The sequence below is a fragment of the Acromyrmex echinatior genome, chromosome 19 (assembly GCF_024713525.1).
Source record: "Acromyrmex echinatior isolate Ae372 chromosome 19, ASM2471352v2, whole genome shotgun sequence".
Lineage (NCBI taxonomy): Eukaryota > Metazoa > Arthropoda > Insecta > Hymenoptera > Formicidae > Acromyrmex > Acromyrmex echinatior.
Genome location: NC_141870.1, coordinates 3,682,881 through 3,706,899, shown reverse-complemented (window position 1 = coordinate 3,706,899; position 24,019 = coordinate 3,682,881). Strand labels below are relative to the sequence as shown.

The window sequence follows — 24,019 nt, the reverse complement described above, 5'->3', positions numbered from 1 at the left end:
GTGACCCGACTCACGCCGTCCTCGCCGCGAGAGAAGTCGATGTCGGCCTCGTATGATCGTCCCGTTTCTTTTCAAGAACCTCACCTGGTAATCCACGCATCTCTGTCGACCTACTCGAAATTAACCAACTGGCTCGAGGATACAGCTCGAAGGACTCAGGCTGAATAAATTTCTCTTCCGCCCCCTCCCCTCCCCCCCCCCCTCGTGGGAAGCAATTGCTGTCTCGACAATATTGAGGTATATATTCTCACAGAGTATCCTGTACACTAATAAACATAAATATTTCCCCACCCGTAGAATTTCCTACACAACAGCTTCCTTTACAACAGCTATATCTTATTATTTTTATTGTTAAATTCTTATACTTAGATGTTTCTTATATTCACACTTATCTTCAAGGTAAAGGACTGCCTTCAAAATCTTTATCGTTACACTTTCGAGAAATATATTTATGAAATGCAAATATGTATGAGAGCTAGCATAGCTTGGTAGACTCACTATATTTATTGTACAACTTGAAACTTCTACTTTCCCGATTTTCATGCTCTGAGAACTCTATATTTATATCTCCATCTCAAAAAGATTGAATTTCAAAAATAAATATTCGCGCTGTAAAAATTTTTAGGTGTTTCGCCCAGTAAAGTTGATCATTTAGTCGAGCAAATCGAGGAATCATGTAAGAGATAGTCGCAGTCAATTCGAGAGATAAAGTACAGAAATTTAATAAATTATAACATGCCACATAAGTATCTGTTATCATACAGTCAGAAAGAAATATAAAGAACAAGCTATAGATTATAAACTTGCGACATATTATGAAAAGAACGCTGAATTTTACGCTGAAGTATTTAAAAATTTAACTAAATATAAATCTGAAAATAATTTTATTGAACTATCAAAATACAATAATTATACTGGAATCTCAAATATGATGAGTAACGCTGCAAAAAGGTTTGGCAGTCTAACAACCAGTTTGAGCGTCCTACGTAATTATTGATAGTCCAACAAAATTATTTTCAGAACTGCGTTTAACTAAATTTTTAGATACTTCTGCAAAACCGTCCTGTAAACCTTTCCGTGTTCGCATCACGCAGTGCTCCTTGAGTCTCCTCGCTTTTAATTAGTACAATCGTCTATTCCTAGAAATTAAACAGCTTTTATTTCATCCACAGGAACAGGTTTTCGCGATCAGTGCCTTTTTCACGGGATCCCGTGGGAATACCCCAGCAAACGCCCCCACAGTTTAGCCATGCTGATATTAACAAAATCGATAACGTGTCTGTACGTTTCGGACTGTTGCACAAGACTTTCGAACTCGTGCTACTTATAGAAAATAAGATACAGTCCATATGTATCTTTAAGGATTAGATCTAATACTACAAAGAACCATATAACAGTATCAATATTAATAACTTCAAGAAAATAAACAGTAGTTTAACTTCTTTAACGTTTTTATAATCATGAATATCACCGAAATCGGTTCGTTCATGCATTTAATCTAAGATCTATTTTTCATTTTCTAGTTAATGTGATTTAGCTTAACTTCACTTAACCTAATGATAATATAAAAATTGTTTTTCTAGCTATAATTAATCACTGATTTTGTAATGTGACTTTAAAAGTTACTCACTACAAAATTAGCAGTTTAATGATTAACAATAACTAAAAAAAATACAATTTTTACATTATCATCCAGTCTCAAGTTAATAATAAAGAAAATGAAAAAAAAACCGGGCTTAATTCATTTCTAAGTCATTGACTCGGCTTGCTCCTTCTTGATTTTATTAGTAACAGATTTGAACGTTGAATGAATTTTTCCACAAATTCGTGAGAACATCCGGCGACGCCCCATGTCATGGAAGCTTCCCCAAGCATCTTGGGGAACGACGATGTCACTATATCCGACTTTCGACTTCACGTTACGCTTGGTCGCGTTATACACGGAGATCGATACACGCGATACGAATCCACGATGCGACCGCAGTTATTTCTTCCGCTTTGCAGTGGTGGCGATCAATTAAACGTGCTTTTATGCAAACGAGCTGCACGACCCAATGCAAAACAAACGCAAAGATAAATAGATTTCCGATTTTCTGATTATATAGTGAATTGGAACCGTGTTCTCCGACGCGCGGCCTGCGGGTGTGAAATATAAACTTTTGCTTTATTTGTTAGAAAAGAGCTAATTAACGCTCCCTGTGTCCACGAGAGTTTCTGCGCGCTGTTCCTGTGAACTCTCGCTTCAAAATAAAGCGTGGCCTCGGGATTTCAGCGTCCCTTAGGGCGTACAGCACGTTCTGCGATATTATTAGTAAGTGATTTCTACTTTGCTAATACATACATATATTATAAACGAATAAATTTGAAAGCGTTACAGAAACTTATACTGAACGTCATTAACTTCTTATCACCAGTTAAACAGTTGATTACATTACAACTCACACGTAACTTTGGAGAAAACGTCGAGTGTTACTTTAAACATTTTCTCTTTCCCTCACACACTTTTTCTCATAGATTTTATTGTAAATATCTCAAATTTCATTCACTAAACGATCGACAGCCCACGGAAAAACGATCGTTACATGAAAAGGGTCGATCCACTCTCACTGCTGTCAAGTCTGTTATCTGATTATATACGGCCTACAGATCGTCGCCGTGCCCACTCGCAATCACGTTACGAATTACTGAAAGTAGTTCCGCATATCGCACAGCTTCGCAACGGACAGGCGACACGACCGACGTGGCGCGTTTGACGTATCGTGATTACCGATGGTATGCGATCGTATGAGTGGCGAACGTACACCACGATATAGATACAAAGGATCCCTTCATCGTTGCATCGGCGTCGAATTACATCTTATGCATCGGTACAATCGCACTTCCGTTCCTTGTCGCATAATTATTTCGATCTCGCGAGTGACTTGAGAGACTTGAGAGATAGGACATACACGCACATCGCAATACGCGAATCTATAGTGAAAAAAGAATTTGGTTGCATTAATTGAAAATCAGAATTTTCTGGTTGAATTTATTATAGTTCTAATTGCGATAATCAGAATTTTGATCGATACGATCAGAATTCTGATTGATATATATGATCAGAATCTTCAGGTTCATCTATTTTCAACAGAAATTTTTCTCAGTATAGGAGTTTGCGATTCAAATGTGAAACATAATATACACGAATATCTAATCTAACATAAGAGAGATGAGACGACTCGAGTCAATCATCATAGATCAGTTCAGAGTAGAATTTCGTAATTGCCATACTTTTATTACAATTATCTGATCTTTAAAATGTCAAAGTTACCTTAAGAGGAAGAAATTATTGCAAAATAATCTGCTTTTAAAAGTTAATAGCATTTCTAAATCAAACCAACAAAGTTACTTCTACTTGTATATGAAGCTGCCACGATGGAACGTGCTCGTTGAAATAGCTCACTTCAACCTGAAACTCTTATCAAACTGTCGCGTATTAGGCCACATTATGTCGTTACGGCCTACTCGCCAAGGCACCCATACTTACGACGCAATAAAAGCGGAAACTGGAACGCCAAGCGTCTCAAATGAGTTCCATGAAAATATTAAACCCTAAGCATCCGTAACTTTGCATCCACAAGAACGATCTACAAATACCAGAGCAACAGTATATCAACGCCCTCATATATCAACGAGATTACTGATTACAAGAGTTCATTCGGACAAGTCAAAGAGCTTACTTTAAATATCACTCATGCATACATTACGATAATTATATTTATGTTACGTACATCCATGATATTTAATATTAAATGAATGTAAAACAATATTTAACAGAAACATATTTCGAAAATCATTCGATTGGAAAAGTCAGATTATTTTTATGTCGAATTATATATGTATTATTTAACAAACAATGTTACAAACAATGTCACAGTTAATTATTATAATTATTATGTTTATATCATATTTATTATATTTTACAGTTAATACCTATCGTATTGACATTCACGAATTAATAATTTGCACGCAATTCCCAAGCAAGCATAGCGAGACTCAGTTATTTCTACTTAATGCTGAATTAGGCAAAAAAATCTCTTTTTTTTTCAATAAGTCGCTATTTAATGTAACATTGTGCTCAATAAGAACGAAATAATGAATCTAAAAAATAGTAGAAAAGAACGAGTTAATTAATATCTTGTTTAACAAAGATGATTTTACACGTCAAACTAATCTTTAAAATTCCTTGAAAAAGAAATAATGAACTTTTTCTCCAACTTTTTATCCAGCTTAATAACAATATTTATGTAGTGTATAAATATTTATTATGTAAGTTTATATAGAAATAGTGTATAAATATGTAGTGTATAAATATTTATGTAAGTCTACTAAAAACATACTACAAATAAAGATCCATAAAATTACATACTCAACAAGCATGAAATTTATACAATTTATAATAGAAACGTTATAGACGTATATTGTATATTTTTGTCCATTCTAAATAATTTTTGTACATGTATAACGTTTCTTTTTACAGTATCATTGTTTATTTACAGGAGTTGGCTCGATTCGAAACGTAAAAAATAAATATGTCAGCTGCTAACTTTACACGAGCTCGGTTACGAGATCGGTTGCCAGGGATTTCTTTAGATGCCTGACGAAATACAGTATTACAGTTAAACTGCGGGAAGGAGGAGCATTTAGCATGACAATGCTAACGGCGTTACAGTGGCCAATTCTACCAGGAATTTAAATCTCGTCGACCAGACGTCCGGACGAGTTGAAAATCGTATACCCGCATTCCCGGAGAGAGTAGATAGATTTGACAGTGTGATTGAGCGTCAAGTCGGAGGAGAGGCGGAAGTTTCAACATTTTTTGAAAACCCTGTACGTTACCGCGGATCACATGGACGAATATTTATGCAATTACATTCATTTATATAATCAGATATAATGACTCGCATTTATCATCCGTCTAACATTTTCACGTACGCGCGAATGAATGTGCCCCGTTATGCGAATGGAGATAAAATATCGAGTTATACGGAAAAATAAATGGAGATTTGTCTATTTTTTTTTTACATCGCTCTAGACAATTTGCAAACAATTTATACTTGTTTAAACACGTATATAAAAAGTTTCAATGGCAAATTATTAAATTACAGCTAATCATCAACATTAATTATAATTAATCATTGACATTTTTTTAAGGAATATAAATGAAAATAAAATTTATTTTTCGTTCTTGTTCTATTTGAATTAGATGGTATGTATCTTAGTCATATTTTTTCAGTTAAGTGTGTATATGAATCCTAAATGTATGAAAATGCCCCCCCCCCCTCTCTCTGTGTGTGTGTGTGTGTGTGTATGTGTGTGTGTGTATGTGTGTGTGTTGAATTTTTAAATTACAACTATCAACATTTTTTAAAAGATGGAAATGAAATTTCATTTTGCTTCCACTTTTTCTTAAATTATAAAATTGTCACTTACAAAAAGATGTGCCTGTGGGTGCTTAAACATATGAAGATGTATGTCGAAGGTCCATGAGATTGCAAAGTTTAAGAGCGATATTCAAACCATTCTTATCTTAAGATAATACGTCTTAAGATAATACTATAGCCGTCTGATTGACTTCTTATATCTTAAATCTGTACTTAAGATAGTTTTAAATGTATAAATCGTTTATAAATACCGGTCTAAGTAATCACCTCCGCGAGGAACCTCGTTAACAACTGAAAAAAAATATTGGTACTGTCATCTTCACGACTGCCTGTGGACTACATCGCGATTGCCTGCCTCGATAAAGCAGAATTTGACCCGTCGGTAACAGAGTGCATATTGCAGGTACCCACTACACCCACAATGGTAACAAATTCATTTGTTATCTTGTGCAAAGAATTTACAACTAAGAATAAAACAGAAATTACTTATTAAAAAATAATTGTTTATAAAATTTTGTCTTTAAAAAATAAAAAAATTTCTAAAAAAAAAACAATTAACATCGAGAGCAATTTCTTCAAAGTCTTATTACCTTCTGTTTCTCTATTTTTATGAAACGAGATCATAAATCGACGCTACACACGTTTAATATGCATTCGATGTAAATAGGGTTTGAGATCGGTCATTTAAATGCAAACCCATTGTTTTCCACACCGCAGCGGTCTTGCGGTTTAATAACCGGAACTCGAGGTAGCCGTCGTTTGTCAGTTCATTAGCGCGCTAACCGCGCTCTAAAAAGAAAAGTCTTCGAAGGATCGTTCGCGCGAGACGCTGCGTTTCGATCAACCGGCACGTCCGTTCTCAACGTTGTAGTCTCTCGCCGCGAATGTAATAATCTTATTTGATTGCTCTCTCTCTCTCTCTCTCTTTCTCGAAGGGGAGGGCTTGGCAAAAATATGAGAAATATACTGTATCGTCCGCGCAGCGACTCTCAACCGGGTTGCCCGAGGGTGTCACGAACATCTCTCGGAGATGCCGTATTGAAAGACACCCGTTAAACGCAAACATACGTCGTACGTTATAAATAAATTTCTTCCTGATGGTGCAGGAAGAAATGTTAACAGTGTTATTTCTCAGAGTTTACCGCTAGACGGAAAAAGATGCGAGTCCTTAATAAGATTTTAAAAAAATATGAAATTATTATCTAATTAATGAATAATTAAATAAAAATACATTCTCGCTGAATAGATTGCGATTAAAATTTGAACTATCGGTGAACATACAACATCGGTATAAGCCGGAATCCGCTTGTTTGCTCATGGCGTTATCTTCCAGACCTGGAGTAACGCCATGTGCCCGGATCCAGTTGTACCAAAGTGCATTCGATCACCATCTGTGTTGACAAAAAGAAATTTCATTTCGAGAGGAGGGAATAAGAAGAGAAGCGGAAATGCACTGTCCAGGGATTCCAGGGATTTTGATCGTGGTTAATCTCTTAAGCCGTCTCCTAATCTAATTCCACCACTTATATCTCTCAGCTACGGACTCTGTGATAAACGATTTCGCCAACCAACCGTTCGTAATCGCGCCGAGACGATGTATTATAAAAGGCACCGTTACAATTAGCGTTCGCAACGAGCAATTTCAGATCGGCGCCCGCGGGACAAAAAGAGAAAGACAGGGAGAGAACCGAGGCTTATCGCAAGTTCCGATCGACCAACGAGTCCATGCACAAGGTAGGAAGGTGCAGGCGGATAAATTTCGTTTAACGTAACATCATTAAATCGTGACCGGTCCGCGCCGTTGAGCGTTATCTCAAAAACTTTTACGCGCGGGCAGACAGGCGCGCGAATGAACGCGAAAGTTGCTGAAGAGAATAAAATTTATGACGATACGCGTCGCGGGTGCAACCTTTCGGCCGATGGGCAACGTCCGCCGCATGCGATGCTCGTTGCATCGGTTGCGAATGCAAAGGAAAAAAAACAAACTATCGCGCGATTGCAAATTTATTCGACTCGCTTCGAGGCAAGCTCGCCACGATATCACCTTCTCGCAAGATGACATGCGATGATACCGCCAATATGAAAGTGAAATAAATATTTTAAAAATAACTTTCAATTCACTGCGCAATACTGTTTCAATCAGTATTACTTTGCGTAAAGCAATATATAATAAATTTTTATAAACAGGATTGTTACAAATTCATTATCCTGAAATTCTGTAATCGATTTTTTTCTGATTTACAGACGAAATTTCATTATTTTCCCTGATGCTTTCAATAATAATATTTTGAAATTTTTGTATATTTTTTTATATTTTTTTCGTTATTATATTTTATATTATTTTATTATATTTTTTCTGATTTGAAAACCAAAGAAAGTTTAACATAGCAATTACGTAAATTACTTATATTAATATTGTCGACGCTACTTGCATTTAATTGTTAAGTATTCTAAAATTGTGTAAATGTGATGTACGCATATTAAACTTTTTTAAAGCTAAAAATTTTAATTTTCGAAAATTTTTAATTTCAAAGGTTGTAAATTTCAAGAATTTTAATTTTTAAAGAATTTTAAATTTCACAAAATTTTACAAAAATTCTCTGACATTTCCTTGATTTCTCTGACTGTTTTCAATTTTCCTGACATTTTTAATTTTGTGACTATCCTATATAAAGGATGCCGAGAGACGTTCTTGTACGCAGAAAAAATTATTTTAAAGTATCTAAAAAAATGAGCTATAAATAAATTTGAAAATAATTTTATTAGTCCATCAAAATAATTATGCAGGACGATCAAGCATGATGAGTAATGCTGTAAAAAGTTTTAACATTCTAATAACTTGAGCGTCCTACGCAATTAACACTTTAATAGCTCAACTAAATGATTTTCAGATGTGATCTAACTATTAGGTGTTGGAATTAATTCGTAGCGTTTTTTAATGAAAGAATGTTATTTATTTCACATGAGCATTAAAAAATACATTAATGAAAGTACTTCCCATCACTTGTAAAACGCTACGAATTAATTCCAACACCTAATAAATTTTTAAATACTTCAGCAAAGCCATTCTTTCTGTGTACAAACTGTATATACCTTCTTAAATATTTAGATTATTAATAATTTTTAATTGTGACAATCAATAAAACAATTAATAAAATGCCCATTATTATATTATGATACATTTATTACCTCGGAAATCATAATTTCAGCTCGGGTAACTCTATCTCGCGATCGTTAAGGTTGATTTGAATAACTTTCGAGTGGAAAGCAAATGTACGAAGCGCGAAGCGGAGCACAAAAGGGACTCCCGGCCAGAAGAAACGTCGCATGTCGCGCGAGAGTGGACTACGATGGCTCAAATGGCCCGTATTTCAATAATGATAAATCACCCTGGTTCGACGCAATGACAGACACGGTCGGGCTTGAAGATCTCACCGTGAGATATCACCGTCAGAGGTCTATCTCGTGGCTTCTATCTTATAGATAGTCTTGTTCTCTCCCGGACCCTACAGGGCGATTCAAGATGAAACGGCTCTCAAAGGCACTTCGATCCTTCACAAGCACGATATTTCCTATTGTCACCTATAGATTATGTTTCACCTATAGATGTTCGCCTCAGATTTTCTTTTTATTGTACGTCAATCATAATAACGTTTGTCCGTTCTTGCGACACTACATGGATGATTCTTATGACAATTCAATATCAGAGATATATACTTCGTATAATATTTCTTCATGATGATGTAATACATTCGTAGAGGAATACTAAAGATTTCGACATATCAGGAAGCTTTTAGAAATATCGACATATTCTTGAGATAAGTTTAAACTCCTATGTGCGACGGGAAACTTACACGCTTCTTGCAACATCATTTGTAATAATTTTCCTCGTGTCGCGCTATTCGCGCGATCAGCAAAAGAACTCCGTCCATCCTATTCTGTACGTGCTTCCAACATCGCGTTCATGTCCAGATGCGTGGCACGTAAAGAAATCAAGCGAAGATAACTCCTACACGGAGATATTATGTTGTGATATACACCCGACTGCCGAAGTATTACTCACCCCGGACGTGTACGTGTGCGTTCTCGTATTCACGAAAGCAATGAATACGGGATGCGGGATCAATTGAAACGACGGATTAAACGCGAGATCGGGGTCGTAAGAAAAAAGAGAACTCGCTAGAGCATAGTTATACTTCTGAGGACGTTCGAATTTCGAATATTGGAATTTTCTCACGCCTTGTCATAAGAAAATTCTTGAAAACAACCAATTTTTTTGTACTTTGACTGAATTAAAGATTTAAATTTGCAACATTGATAATGTTGCGCAGGGCAAAAACAGTTTTGCTAAAGTATTACAAAATTCAGCTAGATGAAAACAATTTTGTTGGATCATCAAAATAATTATGTAGAATACTTAAGAACAAAGCGAGTTTTTGCAATGCCGTTTATTCAAATCCGATAAACGCTAAGGTCAGGTAATCTTCTTCTTAACAACTACTTAAGAAAAGGATAACTGATAACTTTAGCGTTTATCGTATCTGAATTCACGTTATTCCAAAACTCCTTAATGAATAAAGCTTGAAACAGTCTTATGCATAACTTATGCATAATGCATAAAATATAAGAGACTCAACCAATTAGAATCTTTCTTTTTCATGAAATGAATAAAGGTCATTACACACAAAATGACTGATGGACTAATCCGACATAAAGACGTCATATTGAATTTACATAAAATACTTATTAGCTATAATTAGTTTATGATATTTGATATATGACGGTCCTATCTTTGATTATTTGATTAAGTTAATTGTCATGTTATATCATATGCATTATGAGTTATGCAAAGATCTGTGTTCCAGACTTAACAGCATCTTGAGTCCTATATAATTATTTTGATTCAACGATATTTAACAATTTAAATATGAAATAAGCTCAAATAAAACAAATCAAATTAAAAATAAAAAAACCTCTCAAAGTACAACACAGGATAATATCGCGGAAAAATATTTATTGTAAACACAATTAAACAATTAAGTGTTTCAATTCATGGTTAGGATCCTCTTTAATAACTCATATTAAATCGATGAAGTAAAATTTTACGTAATTGCTAAAATACGATACTAAACAAGATTACAAAATTGTTGTCGTTGTAAAGAGAAACGTGGATAAATTTTTGAAAGAATATCAAAACCTTAATCAAACTTCATCGTCCTCAGGGATTGTCCAAAATGTGAATTTAATTTCCATTAAATTTCCATAATATTATCGACAAAATTATTTTCAAATCTGTATGTATCTAGCTAAGTTTTTAATTATTTCTGCAAAACCGTGCGTGCAAAGCTAATCGCATTAAAAAGTATATTCTAGGTAATAACACAGACGAGTGTTTTTTCGGCGACCGGTTTGTTCTATTTCCAACGTGGTGTTACACGATTATTTCCTCCCTGCACCTTGCACGTGTCTGTACGACATACGGCAGCCGCATACCTGATGATATGCTCTTTTCTCCCGTCGTACTCGTAGTCATCGCCACTTCTGTCGCCGGTCTTTCGCGCGCATCACCGTGAGTCGTCTAACCGCGTCAACTCTACGTCTCACGTACGCGATACGTAATTTGCCACCAGTCGACGAAACTGCGCGAGGAAAATTATAGAAATTGCAAGGGAATTTCTTTCAATGTATGCGATATGCTATTTAATTATAAAACTCCTCTGAGAAACTCTTTCATTCATTCAAAATACCCACCTTTTTCTTATGCATATTTCTACCAGTGCAGATTAACTTTAATTTCCTTTCAACTCGCTTTCCATCTCTTCCTAGTTCTTAGAACTAGAAAAAGATGAAGAGTAAATGTGCATTCGAGATTAAAGTTAATCTACATTGCTGGAAACAGGTTTTAATGCATTTTGATTTTATCACAGCGTACTTGAACTTGCGTTTTAAAGATCGAAAAAAGAATATCGTGCGTTTAGATTTACGTCCGTTCTTTTCACGACGTGTCGTTACGCCATTTGTGTAATTCTATGAAATCTCTTCACGGTCATATCCGCGATTCTCATTTTGCCATGCGCGAAATCATATAAATTTAACGTCACGTTCTCCGGCCGCGTATAAATATCACTAATAATTTTCCGTCTGAAGACGGCCGTAATCTGCATGTCTTTCAACGACAGTGAAAATGCACACGTCTGAACCGGATGCGTAGGTTACGCGTCCCTGACCTAGGATGTTTCGATTTTATAGAACTAAAAGAGCCGGCAACGAGCGTCCCGACCGTGAGAAGTACTAAAATACCCATCTGAGAGAATCTTCAATAATTTCAATAATTTTAATGGTTATCGTAATTTTGTTTCGTGGCACGATAATCCTCTTACATAATCGGAGAATGAGAAACGAGAGAACTGTGTAGGAAATTTACATAATAGTGCATTAACGATCCAGTCAAATTTGTAGTCATTAAAGGGACATTCGATTCTCAGATCGGAATTACATTCACCCTCCTAATACAATTAACGTCCCCATATTCATCAATATTCAGAAACACACGGTAATCCCGGCGGGTATAACTCTAACGTTCGCTAATAACATTCGAGAGGTAATGCACGGTTGAAATAGTACGATTAATAGGTAAACGCGACCGTAAACAAATCTGCGGATATACGGTCGTCGTATTTATATGGATGAAACCATCGTGCGAGGAACGTGCGCGCTCTGAAAACGTACGATAGAGAAAGGAAACAACGGGAAAGAGGGAATGAGAAAGAAAGAAGAGCCAAGCGAGTAGTGGCGAGAGCGAAACGCCTGGAGGTGCTTCTCCGTTGAACGCGCGGTGTTTAAAATCAAACGGAAACCCAGTTTAAGCCCAGGGTACCTCTCCAGCATTCACTAATAATAGAGCAGATACTGGAAGGTTAGAAATACGACTTCCTCCCTTTGGCACGCCGCGCCGCGCCGCGCACGCTGTGCCCCGTGTCCTAAAAATAACGAACGGACGTTCGACACACGTTCATCAGAGCGAGGAAAGAAAGGGCGAAGATGAGCCGCAGGGCGGCTGTCCAATTCAAACAGTAGGTACCCCCCGCGCACCAGCACGTGCTTCCACTTATCCCCGGCGATAAGCCGTTGGATTTGTACGTGCGTGCGCGTATACGATGAGCCACGACCTGGAAAGCGTGTGAACTTGTAACCCGGCATCGCTGGTTTCAACCTCGTGACCAATTCAAAGTTCGAATGAACGAAAGACCGAGAATCTTGAGGCCGGTATCATGTTTGGTTTGCGATATATCTACAACAGGCCTATCCAATTTGAGCTCCGAAGCCAAAAAGCAAAGCCACTGACGTACAAAAATCAATAAGGGTAAGACTTCAAAGACTGTAAAGTTTAGAGTCTATGAAATCTTAACTTTAATCACATTAAATTTTTTTGCGACTCCGACGCTCAAATTGGATAGGTCTGATCTACAGCGTATATAACACTAAGGCTCAGTTTCACAACTCACGCTTAACTCTTAACCGAGGTTCAACTTATTTCTCATCTCTTTCCAATTCTAGCATTAGAAAAAGATGAGGAATAAGTTATGAATCTCGATTAAGAGTTAACCATGAGTTGTGAAACTCTGGCCCGGTATATTCTTAGTCAATTCTTATATTTAAGACCGTCTTAAGTAATCTTAAGATGTCATGAACCAATCAGAGGGCCGCATCAGCGACTTAAGACGATCTTAAATATAAGATATACCGATCTATATATAAATTCATGATATAAATACCGATCTATATATAAATTCATGATTAATAATACCTACACGAGTTTTTCGTTAAATTATCTTCGATTTCGCCACAGGTCTTTGAAAGTTATGCATGTACGTGCATTTTTTCCCTTTGCCCTTCCGCATACGCACGAGTGCGTAGCTTTACCGCATATTTGCTTGGATTCAATTGAGCAAATAGAGAAACGGCTCTTCGTCTGTGAGGCCTTCCTCGGGTCACAGGATCGATACCGGTTGGAGGTTTGTGATGCGGACGGTGTTGTGATGCGCATTATAATTCTATTCATAGGAGACCCTACACTATCGATTACGCACAGAAGTGGCTAATGTCGATGAACTCGATCTGTACATAGGACATCGCATTTCGAGATATAGTACCAGCATATATTGCCGTTTTGCATGTCGAGCTCGACTAAATTAGAGACTCGATAGAACTGGATCTCGTATAACTGCAACTACCTTTTTTCACCAACGAACACGGATAAAATCTTATTTTCTGTGTAATTCTAAATAAAAAACTTTAATAAAATTCAAATGAAAGCACAATAATAACTAGATTTTACGTTAACGAACTAAGTCAGGTTTAATACTAAAAATTATATGGCAAATATTCTAAATATACAAACGTTTCAGCTTCTATCAGATTATTTTTAATGAAAAAATTATCAAATGTCAGTTAAATATACAAATCAGTAAACTGTAAATATTGAATATCAGTTATAAAAATTAATGAGATTTAATAAAACTTCAACCTTTTTTTGCAGCTCTATCATTAAGATATTTAATACTAAAAATTATCAAGTAGTTGATCTGACTTGCGATTATACCCAATTTGAATGCAGCAAAATTTAATTTCGTGCATTATTCTTATCGTATGACGTGTATCACGCTCGAAATGCTCCCGGTTATTCGCAATAATCACGCGATCGTAAGATGTCGAGGATAAGTGCACACCGTCTCTACATTCATCTATTCCGTCTGTCACCGCATAATACACGATGTGAATTCTTGTCCAACGATTACTGATCAATGTAATCGCGTTGCCTTTCACGCAAGATAAGAGCTCGATGGAATCTCCCAACCGCGTTTATCGCGTGACATCGCGATCTTCGATGCTACTTCGCGAATCTCTCAGCTTCGATTTATCGGTCGAAAGTTCAACAATAAATTTAGTAATATTCAAAAAATTGCAACGTTTCTTAGAAAGCTCTAAATTTCTTTTAAAAAATTTTGTACCTTATAATACAATCTAGATAATACAATACAATAAATTATACACGTCAAATACAATAAATTAAGCACGGAGGCCGTGCGAGTTTTACCTTAGGACCATAAAAATTAATTTATAAGACAGATAAGATGCTACTTTATGAAGCTACCGCTCTTGGTTAAACTCTTCAACTCCGTCTTTCTCCGATCGAACTCTGCTAACTACAGCGTTCCACGAAGCAAGGATCTCGTCGTCGTCGTCTCTATCGAATTGTGTTCTACTGATCACGCAAACGATCGTAAAAGCAGGATCCTGACAGAGGATCGCTCGTTTCGGCGCGAAACGGGTTAAAGGCGAGTTAATGGCGAGTCATCCGGCAAAGAAATACGTCGACGCGACGGACGACCGGAGAGTCGAGGATAGTCGACTGGAGGATTCTCCTTCCTTCTCTCCGAGGGAGATTTTTCTGATGACCCGCTGCAAGGACCTTTTCGCGACCGGACGTCTATCTTCGCGCGATCGCGGAGTCGTGGCGCACGCCAGGGTGAAAGTTACTCGTCGCGACATAAACATCCTGGATAACGATTACGATAAAATTCAACGAGTCGGCCAATTTCCCATCCAGGCGAAATGCCGTGTCACTTATTCGGTTTCTCTTTCAAACGTATTTCTTTCAGGGGGATTCCGCTAAGTATCCGAACAAGTATTTTTCGTTACTTTATAGTTTTTAACGTTAGATATCTCAACGATATTAAGCCGCAAATTAAATTTCTATTAAAGTCAGATTCGTTGAAATTACATAAAAAAATAACATTTCATTGCTCGTTCATGTTTTACAATTCATAATCGTATAAGTACCGGTATTTTCGTTAAAAGAAAATCGGCTCTAAATTGTACGAAAGAGTCGCAAGTAAAATTTCTTACGTACATAACTTATATATAATAACAATATATAATACATCCTATGTCTATACACAGAAAAATATTATTCTATTATTAAGAAAAGTGATTTTACACTCGAGTTACACTTTCTTTCTTTAAGTAACGATTCTCTTTAACAAAGAATATTTTCTTGACAGTAATCTTAAAATATATTAGGTGTTGGAATTAATTCGTAGCGTTTTTTAATGAAAGAATGTTATTTATTTCACATGAGCATTAAAAAATACATTAATGAAAGTACTTCCCATCACTTGTAAAACGCTACGAATTAATTCCAACACCTAATACTTATTAGAAATTTTATAAATCTATTATTATGTATTAAAACAAGAATTTATTTTTTTTTTAAAGAAATTATAAAATTGATCAAAAAAGTGATTTATAATAAGCAAATCTAATTTTAATTTAATCTTCAGTATTATCTTGAATATACAGTATCTTCTTGAAATATTAAACTTACTAGAATATATTTTGAATAAATTTGATGCTTGTGATGAACTTATGACAAATTTGTGAACATACATAAACTTTTGAAATATTTGAAACAAACAAATATTATTTGTGTACAGTATTTTTCTGTATATATATTTAACTTTATTTCATACTGATAATATATCTTCCAACGATGCAAGCGCCTACAAACTATGTCTAAAAGGATATCATAATCCCAGAATTCAATAATCCCTCATTAAAATTGACTATTAAGATCTTAATTTTACCGCTTTATTTAAAAATAAATGTATGTTTAAAAGGCGTATAAACGAGATTGGTCGGAGGCGGGATGTACGTTCGTATATATGACGAATCGGCCAGACGGGGACGGCGACCTGCGTCCAACGCGATCCTTTGTCAAAGTCCCTTAATCATAGCCTCATTTCTCAAGCGGAATCTCCCGCGGATCTCCGAGCGTGGAGTACGCGGCGTGACGAACGACTCAATTATTGTCCGGCGCACCCCTCGAGGGGGACTTCACTTACCTCTTCCACAAGAGATCTCTGCATATTGGTCCAGCATAGTTTGCACGGGCACACGTCCTTACTCGGCTCCTTTGGGTTCTCATTCCGTTCGCGGTCCCGCGTGTTACCGGCGGTCTGATGCGGCGGCGGCGGCGGCACCGGCGGCGGCAGCGGACTGGTGGCCACTTCGAGGCTGTCCGAGCTCGAGTTGTGGCGTCGCGGCGGCGTAATATTGCTGCTGACGTTCGCCTGCTGGCAGGTCGCCTGCCTAATCTCGCACGACCTGCCATGCTCGTTGCCGCATTTGATGGCGTGCGACGGGGACATGTATAGATTCAACATGCACTTGTTGTTGCTCGGCTGCTGTGGCTGCGGTCGCAGGAAGTCGTCCAGAAGATAAAAGCTTTGCGCGCGGCTCGATCGTGTAGTGGAGGTCGTGCCGCGAGTCTCTACAGCGCTCTGTTCCGCGGCTCTGCAATGGTCGCGTCCTTCTCTAATGCTCCTGCATTGTTCGGGATCATCCAGCTGATGTCGATTACGATGCGTAATGTGTCTCTCGTCGAGCTCGATTGTCGGTTCGCTATCTTGGTACAACCTGCGGCTGACCTTCGACTTGCCAACAATTTGACCAAACTCTCCGTTCTCCCGGTAAATGTCTCTACTGGCACGGGATACTCGTGCCGAGTAGGACGTCGGTTGTTGATAGCGCGTCTTACAGCTCGACCCTCGCGATTCCTCGCGGAAGTGATCACTCTCGATCATGGATACGCTCATGTTATGAGTCAGGGAATTCTGGCTGACGTGAGAGCTACTGCTGGCTCCGACGGGAGTCCTTAAAAGTGCGCCAAGGGATCGCCATTTCCGATCCTGTTGGTTCGTCGATGTGGACGAAACCGAGGATCTGTTCCACTTCCTCTCATTCGATGGTGACGTCAACAGACTGTTACCCACGGACCACTTCCGTTCATTCGTAGGCGATGTCATCGAGGACGGCCACTTTCTCTCATTCGAGGGTGACGCCATCGAAGTACCCGACCATTTCCGTTCCGAGGACGGTGCGCTGATAGCGGCAGTGGCACCGCCAGTTGCATTTAGCTGTTCCTCCCGTTGTCGGGCCTTCCACCAGGATGATGTTGAAGTAAAAAGGATTAATGCGCCCCGTAATGGATTCTGGTTCTTGGCCGTTCCCTTCGGCGAGAGGTCGCGGTGATCCTTGACTTTCAACGGGCAGTCCCTGAAATTGGAATCGCATTCTCGGTCGCTAAACGCAGCGGCGTCGCGCTGTTCCCTCAGGGCGTTCTTCGCGGCCGCCACCTCCTCCTCGTGATACAAGGTTGCATTCGTGCTGCGCAACCGTGGACGGATCCGCACGAAGCCGTAATCGTTGCCGTCCTGAAGGACAGGATCGAACGGTTCGCGGGACTGTTGTTGGTGATGCTGCAGGAGAGAGCAATGCGCGGCCGCCGCAGCCGCAGCTGCCGCCGCCTGGCCGCTGGACGTGTACTGATGATGACCGTTGCTCAGTTGTAGACTCGGCTGTTGCAGCAATGTTGAGGTCCTCGCGCGATGACCCTCGCCGGCGGTGCCGCGTTGCAAGCACGAGAAGCTCGCCGAGTGCCGCAAGCTCGAGGGCGTGTTGCCCGGCTGACTCACGCCCAACATGTCGCCACCTTTTATTTTCAGTCTTTGATCTCTCGAGGGAGAGAGAACGGATGTGTGTATATATTAATATAAGCGTGTACGTGTATACGTGACGAAGGCAGGACTGACACGAAGAGGGACTGGCAGGAAGGGGGGGCAGGTAGAGAGGCAGTTAGCGAGGAGCAAAAGCTAAGATCGACCAAGGAACGGTTCAGCGGACGAAGCGGCAATCTAGCTCGTCATTACTCCTGGCAGTGTTTTTATCAGTCTCGCGATAACATCCGGCGTGTTCTCTCGCGAGTGAGCAAAGAGGTATCTCTCCTTCTTTCTTCTACGCTGACCTGTTCTTCCCTCGGTCAATTCCTCTTCCCTGTATCGCGCGCATCATCATCGTCGTCTTGACTTGAAATTCGTGCGGTTCGCTCTCGTTGAAAAGCCCCACATGGGCTACATCCTCGTCGTTACTGGAGATGCCTATAGATGATATGAGATCTGTAACAGAAAGTAGGAACAGGGTAGGGAATGGCAACTCAAAAGAAAAATGGCTACGATGAAACGAAGCGTCCGTCGGTGGCGCATTCGTGAAAAATTAAAGTGCTCGATGAAGTGAATTGGGCGGCTTTGCGGGGGGGGGGGGGGGTCGTAGGGAGAGAATGATTTTATAGTCGTGACTCGCGTGAAATGTGGGTGAACGCGATGGTGCGATGATTATTCCTAGAATTGGCTGTTGAAACTCCAACGAGTTGATTTGTTGGAGGGATCGGCGAGAGTTGAAGGTCATTCTGCGGCTAGTGTTCGAGGCATGATATCGAGATAGCTATCGAGGTGTTTTCTATGAATTTTATCACGTTTCTACGACAATGCGCGAACAACGAGGTGGAACAAGCATTTTCTCGGAAATCTAAGCGGAGTTCTAAGCAGAAATGCTAGATATACGATGAATAATGTATACGATTAAGGGATAAATTTAACGTTGATGTAAGATGTATTGATATCAGATAAAACTTACAAGTAAAATGTTAATCAAAGATTTCTTAAGAGATATTTAAATAAACAGATAAGAATATTTTCTTTAAATACTTGCTAAATCTACTCATCTCTGAATTTACACATACATTACTAAATATGTTTAATTCAATATATTTCTCGTGTGAACTGTGTGTACAAAATACATTACAAACGTAGTTCTATTTCTCTATTAAAATATGATACTAGGAAATTAGATGGTAAATGTGAGGGTAAATGTAAATAGAAGTACAGAATTAGAGCGTATCGCGTCCGGATGCAAATACGATGTTTGTTTGCTGTTTGATTATATATACTTTTGCCAAGTATGTATGGTTGTACGTTGCTGAAATTGCAACACGGCGTAACAAATGTAACAGTAACAGAATTTTCATTAAAACATCGTCAATAAGCATCGCGCCAATGAAACATGATTAATGAAACAAAACCGCAAGTCAAGTTTTAGTACAATGATTAAAAATCAATGATGCATTGGCATGCTGCTCGATGTAGAATGCAACGTATCAGAAAAAAAGCTGTGGGAGGAGGAAGAAAAGAGAGGTCGAGATTCACAGAACTATTTTAAACAAGGATGAAGGAAAAAGGTTTACTTCAAAATTAAAGACATCCTCTTTTTTAAGTCTGCAGGATTGACACAATTATTTCCTAATTAGCGCAGACCGGACCGTCGTTGACGTAGTTAGCATTTGTAAAGAACGTCTGGCGACTGATTAAAAAGATCCGGTGTACTTAACGGCGCTACAACAATGTTTAAAAATCGATTTGAAAGTGAGGAAAGAAATACGTATTGCACAAAACTTTCGTATTTCATTAAACAAGTTGGCGTCTCTAAGTATCAGCGGAGTTATTGGAAACAAACATTAACTCGTAGCTATTCTACCCGTCACTATTCTTTTTTTTATGTAAATGATCACCTGAGTTGTTTTTAATATTCTATTAAAATCATTATTAATAACAATGCATTGTACATTATTGTTTTTTTATAACCATTTAAGAGCATTATAGATATAAAATAATTTCACCACAATTTCTGAAAAAATAGAAATCAAACGAATATTAAATAGAATAAACACACTAAGCGTTTGAGCTTATTATGATAATATTTGTAAAAAATAAATTTTATTAATATAATACTTATTTATTACGGGTTTTTGATTAGCATATTTATAAAAGTTCGTAAAGAACAGAAGTTGTTAAAAAAGAAATATGTTAAATAACAAGTAAGTTCGTACAGAACAATATTTTACAACGTTTCACACTTTTTCACAACTGAGATGTAAAAATATCCCAGGTGACTATTCCCAGATTAAGAAAGCTGCGAGAAGACTGCAACATAGTCGTAGTACTAGGTCAACCTCATATCTTAATTAAGTTCCTTGCAAACGAGACTGCGTTCGCTTTGTCGATATGTCGTCACACGATATATCCGAGGCAAGACTTGATCCACTCGTATCGCATGTGAGTTTTAAGCAATTATCCACGTCGCAACAATAATAGTGCGTAATACATCCGGCGACTCCGCAACACCCTATAGGTACGGCGACGCGATCGAAATGGAATCCACTCGCTCGTGCTGAGTTCTATATGAAGCAAGTTACACACCGCTCCCCAGGATTTCTCTAGCTTTGTAGCAATGATCTAACGCGGCCGTCTACTACGTGTCTGTACGTATGTAGGTGCGCAAAACAGTGAAAGGTTTTTCAAGACGGGAAAGCAAGTGACACCTACACATCGACACAGCAGCGGCTGCGACGTGCGCGATGCGAAAAGGCAAGGCCGTTCGCGCGGATAAAAGTTCGCGCGCGTGTTCTTGCGAAATCGATCCCCGAGTCGCCGCCTGTCGCAACAATAATGACGTGTAATGGAATAGCCGCGGATCGCGCGCGCAAAGACCGTCAATTTCGCGCACTGCCAATTAGATATCGGACATTTGTCGGTCAATCGATCGTTTTTCCGCGCGCGATTACCCATCGGTCTCGAAGCGAACTTGTTCACGCCACTCGCTTCTTGGCTTCACTGAGATCCTTTCCTTTCGATGCAATCTCTCTGTCCTTGAGATCGACATTTCTCGGGCACCTCACCTATACGGATCGCATCACGTTCTTTTTTTCCTCCCCGAGAACGCGTAACGTAATTTATTCCAACGATTGCGGCGTGTATATATATATATATATATATATATATATATATTATATATATATATATATTGTATATATATATATGCAATCATCACGTAATAAATTCTCGTCTTTATTCGTGCAGCTCTGGTTGCTCGCAGTAGTCGATTCGCAATATTTACATACACCATTATATTCTTGGATACGACGATCCGGCGTTAAGTTTAAATTGCACTTTACTACGGCCAGCACTCTTTGGCGGATGCAAAGTGGTCGTCGGTTCGTTCTCGTTGCGAACGCGCGAATGTTCTCGCAGAACGCGAAAGCGCCAGTCAATTAGCTCGACGATTTGACCGTGTCGTTACTAAGCAAGCGATATACATCATCCTAGAAAATTGCGGGCCAAATAGCATTCAGGGCATAAAGTCGACAGTCATTGCGCGCGGAATGTACCTGTCTAATTAAAATAAAAGCAATGAGTTTCAACCGATGAAGGTACCTGCACATGTTGATAAACATGTGATCTCTGAATGTAACAGAATTGTAATTTAGCAGCTCATAGTATCATAAACATTTTTATTCGTGACTCGCGTTAAAAATGGTTGATATCAGAAATGGTGATAGCTCTTCAAATTTCTACTGTAAAATCAATAGTAATCCATCGCAGAATCTGATAGAAGTTTTCTTAATTCGGAAATTGTCACCTGGTTTTATATCCCAGCAGTGAGAAAATATGAATGTTTTAAAACTAAATATTGCACTGTTTTCTTTTCTTTTATACATATTTTCTTTCTTTTTTAGAAACTATTCTTTATGAATCTCTAAATATGCAATTCCATCGTAATACAAAAGTGTTATGTCAATAAAAATATTTATTTTTTAGAAATACTGACGTAATAAGCTACTTAATGTGCTTATTCTGGTTATTTGTTTAGTTTCTGCTTACTTTTTTCAAAAAATTGTCAATAAATTCATATTTATAATATTCAAATGTCAATAAATCGGAAAAAAATAATATGTTGTTAATAACAGTGATTTCAATTGACTCCAGGTGACCGTTTACGTAAAAATATAAGATAACTACTCCCGGTACATCCTATAATGTACATTAATGGAGCACCATGTGCACGAATATCGGCTGATCGCCGTGTACACAGACCTCGCAAAACTCTCACCTCGCTTTGTTCGATGACTTCGCGCGCAACACCGCAAGAGACGTAATCCGCGCGCATTTGCGCTCTGTATAGCGCGAGTCAACCTGGTTAACGTAATTGGCCGGAATCTTCGGCCGTAACTAATTACAGGCCCGGTATATAATAAGCGCGCTCGGGCGGCGCCGCGACTTGCTCAAGATTCGTTACGAAAGAAATTTGAAAGCTCTTCCTCCTCGGGCGCATCGTCCAGGACTCCGGATCAGTTTTGAAAGGAGGCGGATTGCGCGAATTCACGACAGAAAAAAAACACATATGACGGACTGTTGCAGACTCGCAATGGGAGATTTCCGCTTTCAGACGAATCACAGACTTGTCATAGAAAATAAGAACGCAATGCACCAAGTTATATATAGTTAACCACGTCAGAACGAAGTAGAAAAATACGAACTCTGACACAAAGAGAAATTAAATAGATAGTTATTTATCTCAATCGAGACTTAAGCGTTAACAATCAACTTGATATATCTTTAGAATGTACTATCCTTGTAATGGAGAAAGGATTGCAGGCGACCAGTCACGATGCAACAGCGTGCTATTAAAATATGTGCTCACTCCATTATTCTTTTTAAGTGTGCAATTAAGACGGAATTACTTATCGGTGAGTCAGTTAACTTTTAGTCGTCGGATGAAGAGAATTTCTCGATTATATATTATTACTAACGTGCTTTGGCACGGTCCAATTCAATATGGAGTTTGTAACTTACGACAGATTTGCATTGCCGCTCGGTGGGATTGCGCAGTTGGATAATTCGCAGTATGATTTATTGAGCGGAAGATATTTCCACGTTCACGAGATTTCACGGCAAGCTGCAGTCACAAGATCTCACGTATGCATATCTGGACGCGTTAAAACCGCGTTTGTCAAATCCACGCAGCACGTTATGATCTGTCGATTTCATCGCGCGCAAAACAACAATTGTTTTCCTCTACATCAATGCACTATATGCACCATGGCACTATATGAAGACACGCCTGACTCATTCTTTTTCGTTACACAATTCTATTCCGTCATATTTCTGTAATTTCTGTAACAATTCTCGCGGATTCACCTCGCCATTTGAGGAAACGTTTTTCGTAATAACAAGATTATTCATTAGCAATAATAGAAAGAATTTCTGTTAGAAATAGCTCCGTTAATTTGAAGTGGGTATCGACTAATGAAATTCGCAACTAAAGAAGAAAGGAACATTTGAACATTATGTAACCAATAAGTAATTATAGCATTATATATATATATATATATATATATATATATATATTAATATCCGTATTTCATTGATTTGTTTAGTTGAATTTCACTGTAAATTCACTGACAACCAATGACATACTTTGAATAATCAATGATTAGCCATTGATTTAGATTTAGAGAGTATAACAAGACTGACTTTTCGCTACAATAATAAATCTCTTCTGTTGATTAGTTAGAGAAATAAAAACGTCTGGTCCTCAAAACGAAAGTTATAAATTAAAAATGACATCACATATATATTTGAATATTTCTAAATGGTACACACGCGAAACTTTCATTTATAGGGATATTGAAAAGAAAGGATCATTTCGACGAATCGTCGAGCAATCGTTAAAGAAATACGTTTCCGCGTCGTCGAGACGCTGACAGGTACATAAAATATAGCAATAAATGTCTGTCTAAATATGGGCTCGATAAGCGGAAGCGTGTTGGCACAGCTCGAAGGGCACGAATGAACGGAAGATAA

The 24,019-nt window shown here is 38.3% G+C and overlaps 1 protein-coding gene and 1 long non-coding RNA gene across 3 annotated transcripts in view; one reads left to right on the top strand and one right to left on the bottom strand.

Moving 5' to 3' along the window:
• Positions 1–24,019, bottom strand: part of LOC105147845 (Dual-specificity tyrosine phosphorylation-regulated kinase 2) — a 176,901-nt gene that overhangs the window by 95,177 nt on the left and 57,705 nt on the right. For both annotated transcript variants that reach the window (XM_087415914.1, XM_011059150.2), the window contains exon 2: positions 16,328–18,439. In XM_087415914.1, coding sequence (XP_087272040.1) covers positions 16,328–17,968 — 1,641 coding nt within the window. In that variant the 5' untranslated portion in view covers positions 17,969–18,439. The remainder of the gene's footprint in view (positions 1–16,327; positions 18,440–24,019) is intronic.
• On the top strand, positions 99–4,415 carry LOC147906645 (uncharacterized). Its single transcript, XR_015548246.1, has 2 exons — positions 99–237; positions 1,173–4,415. It is a non-coding gene; the product is annotated as an uncharacterized LOC147906645 (long non-coding RNA).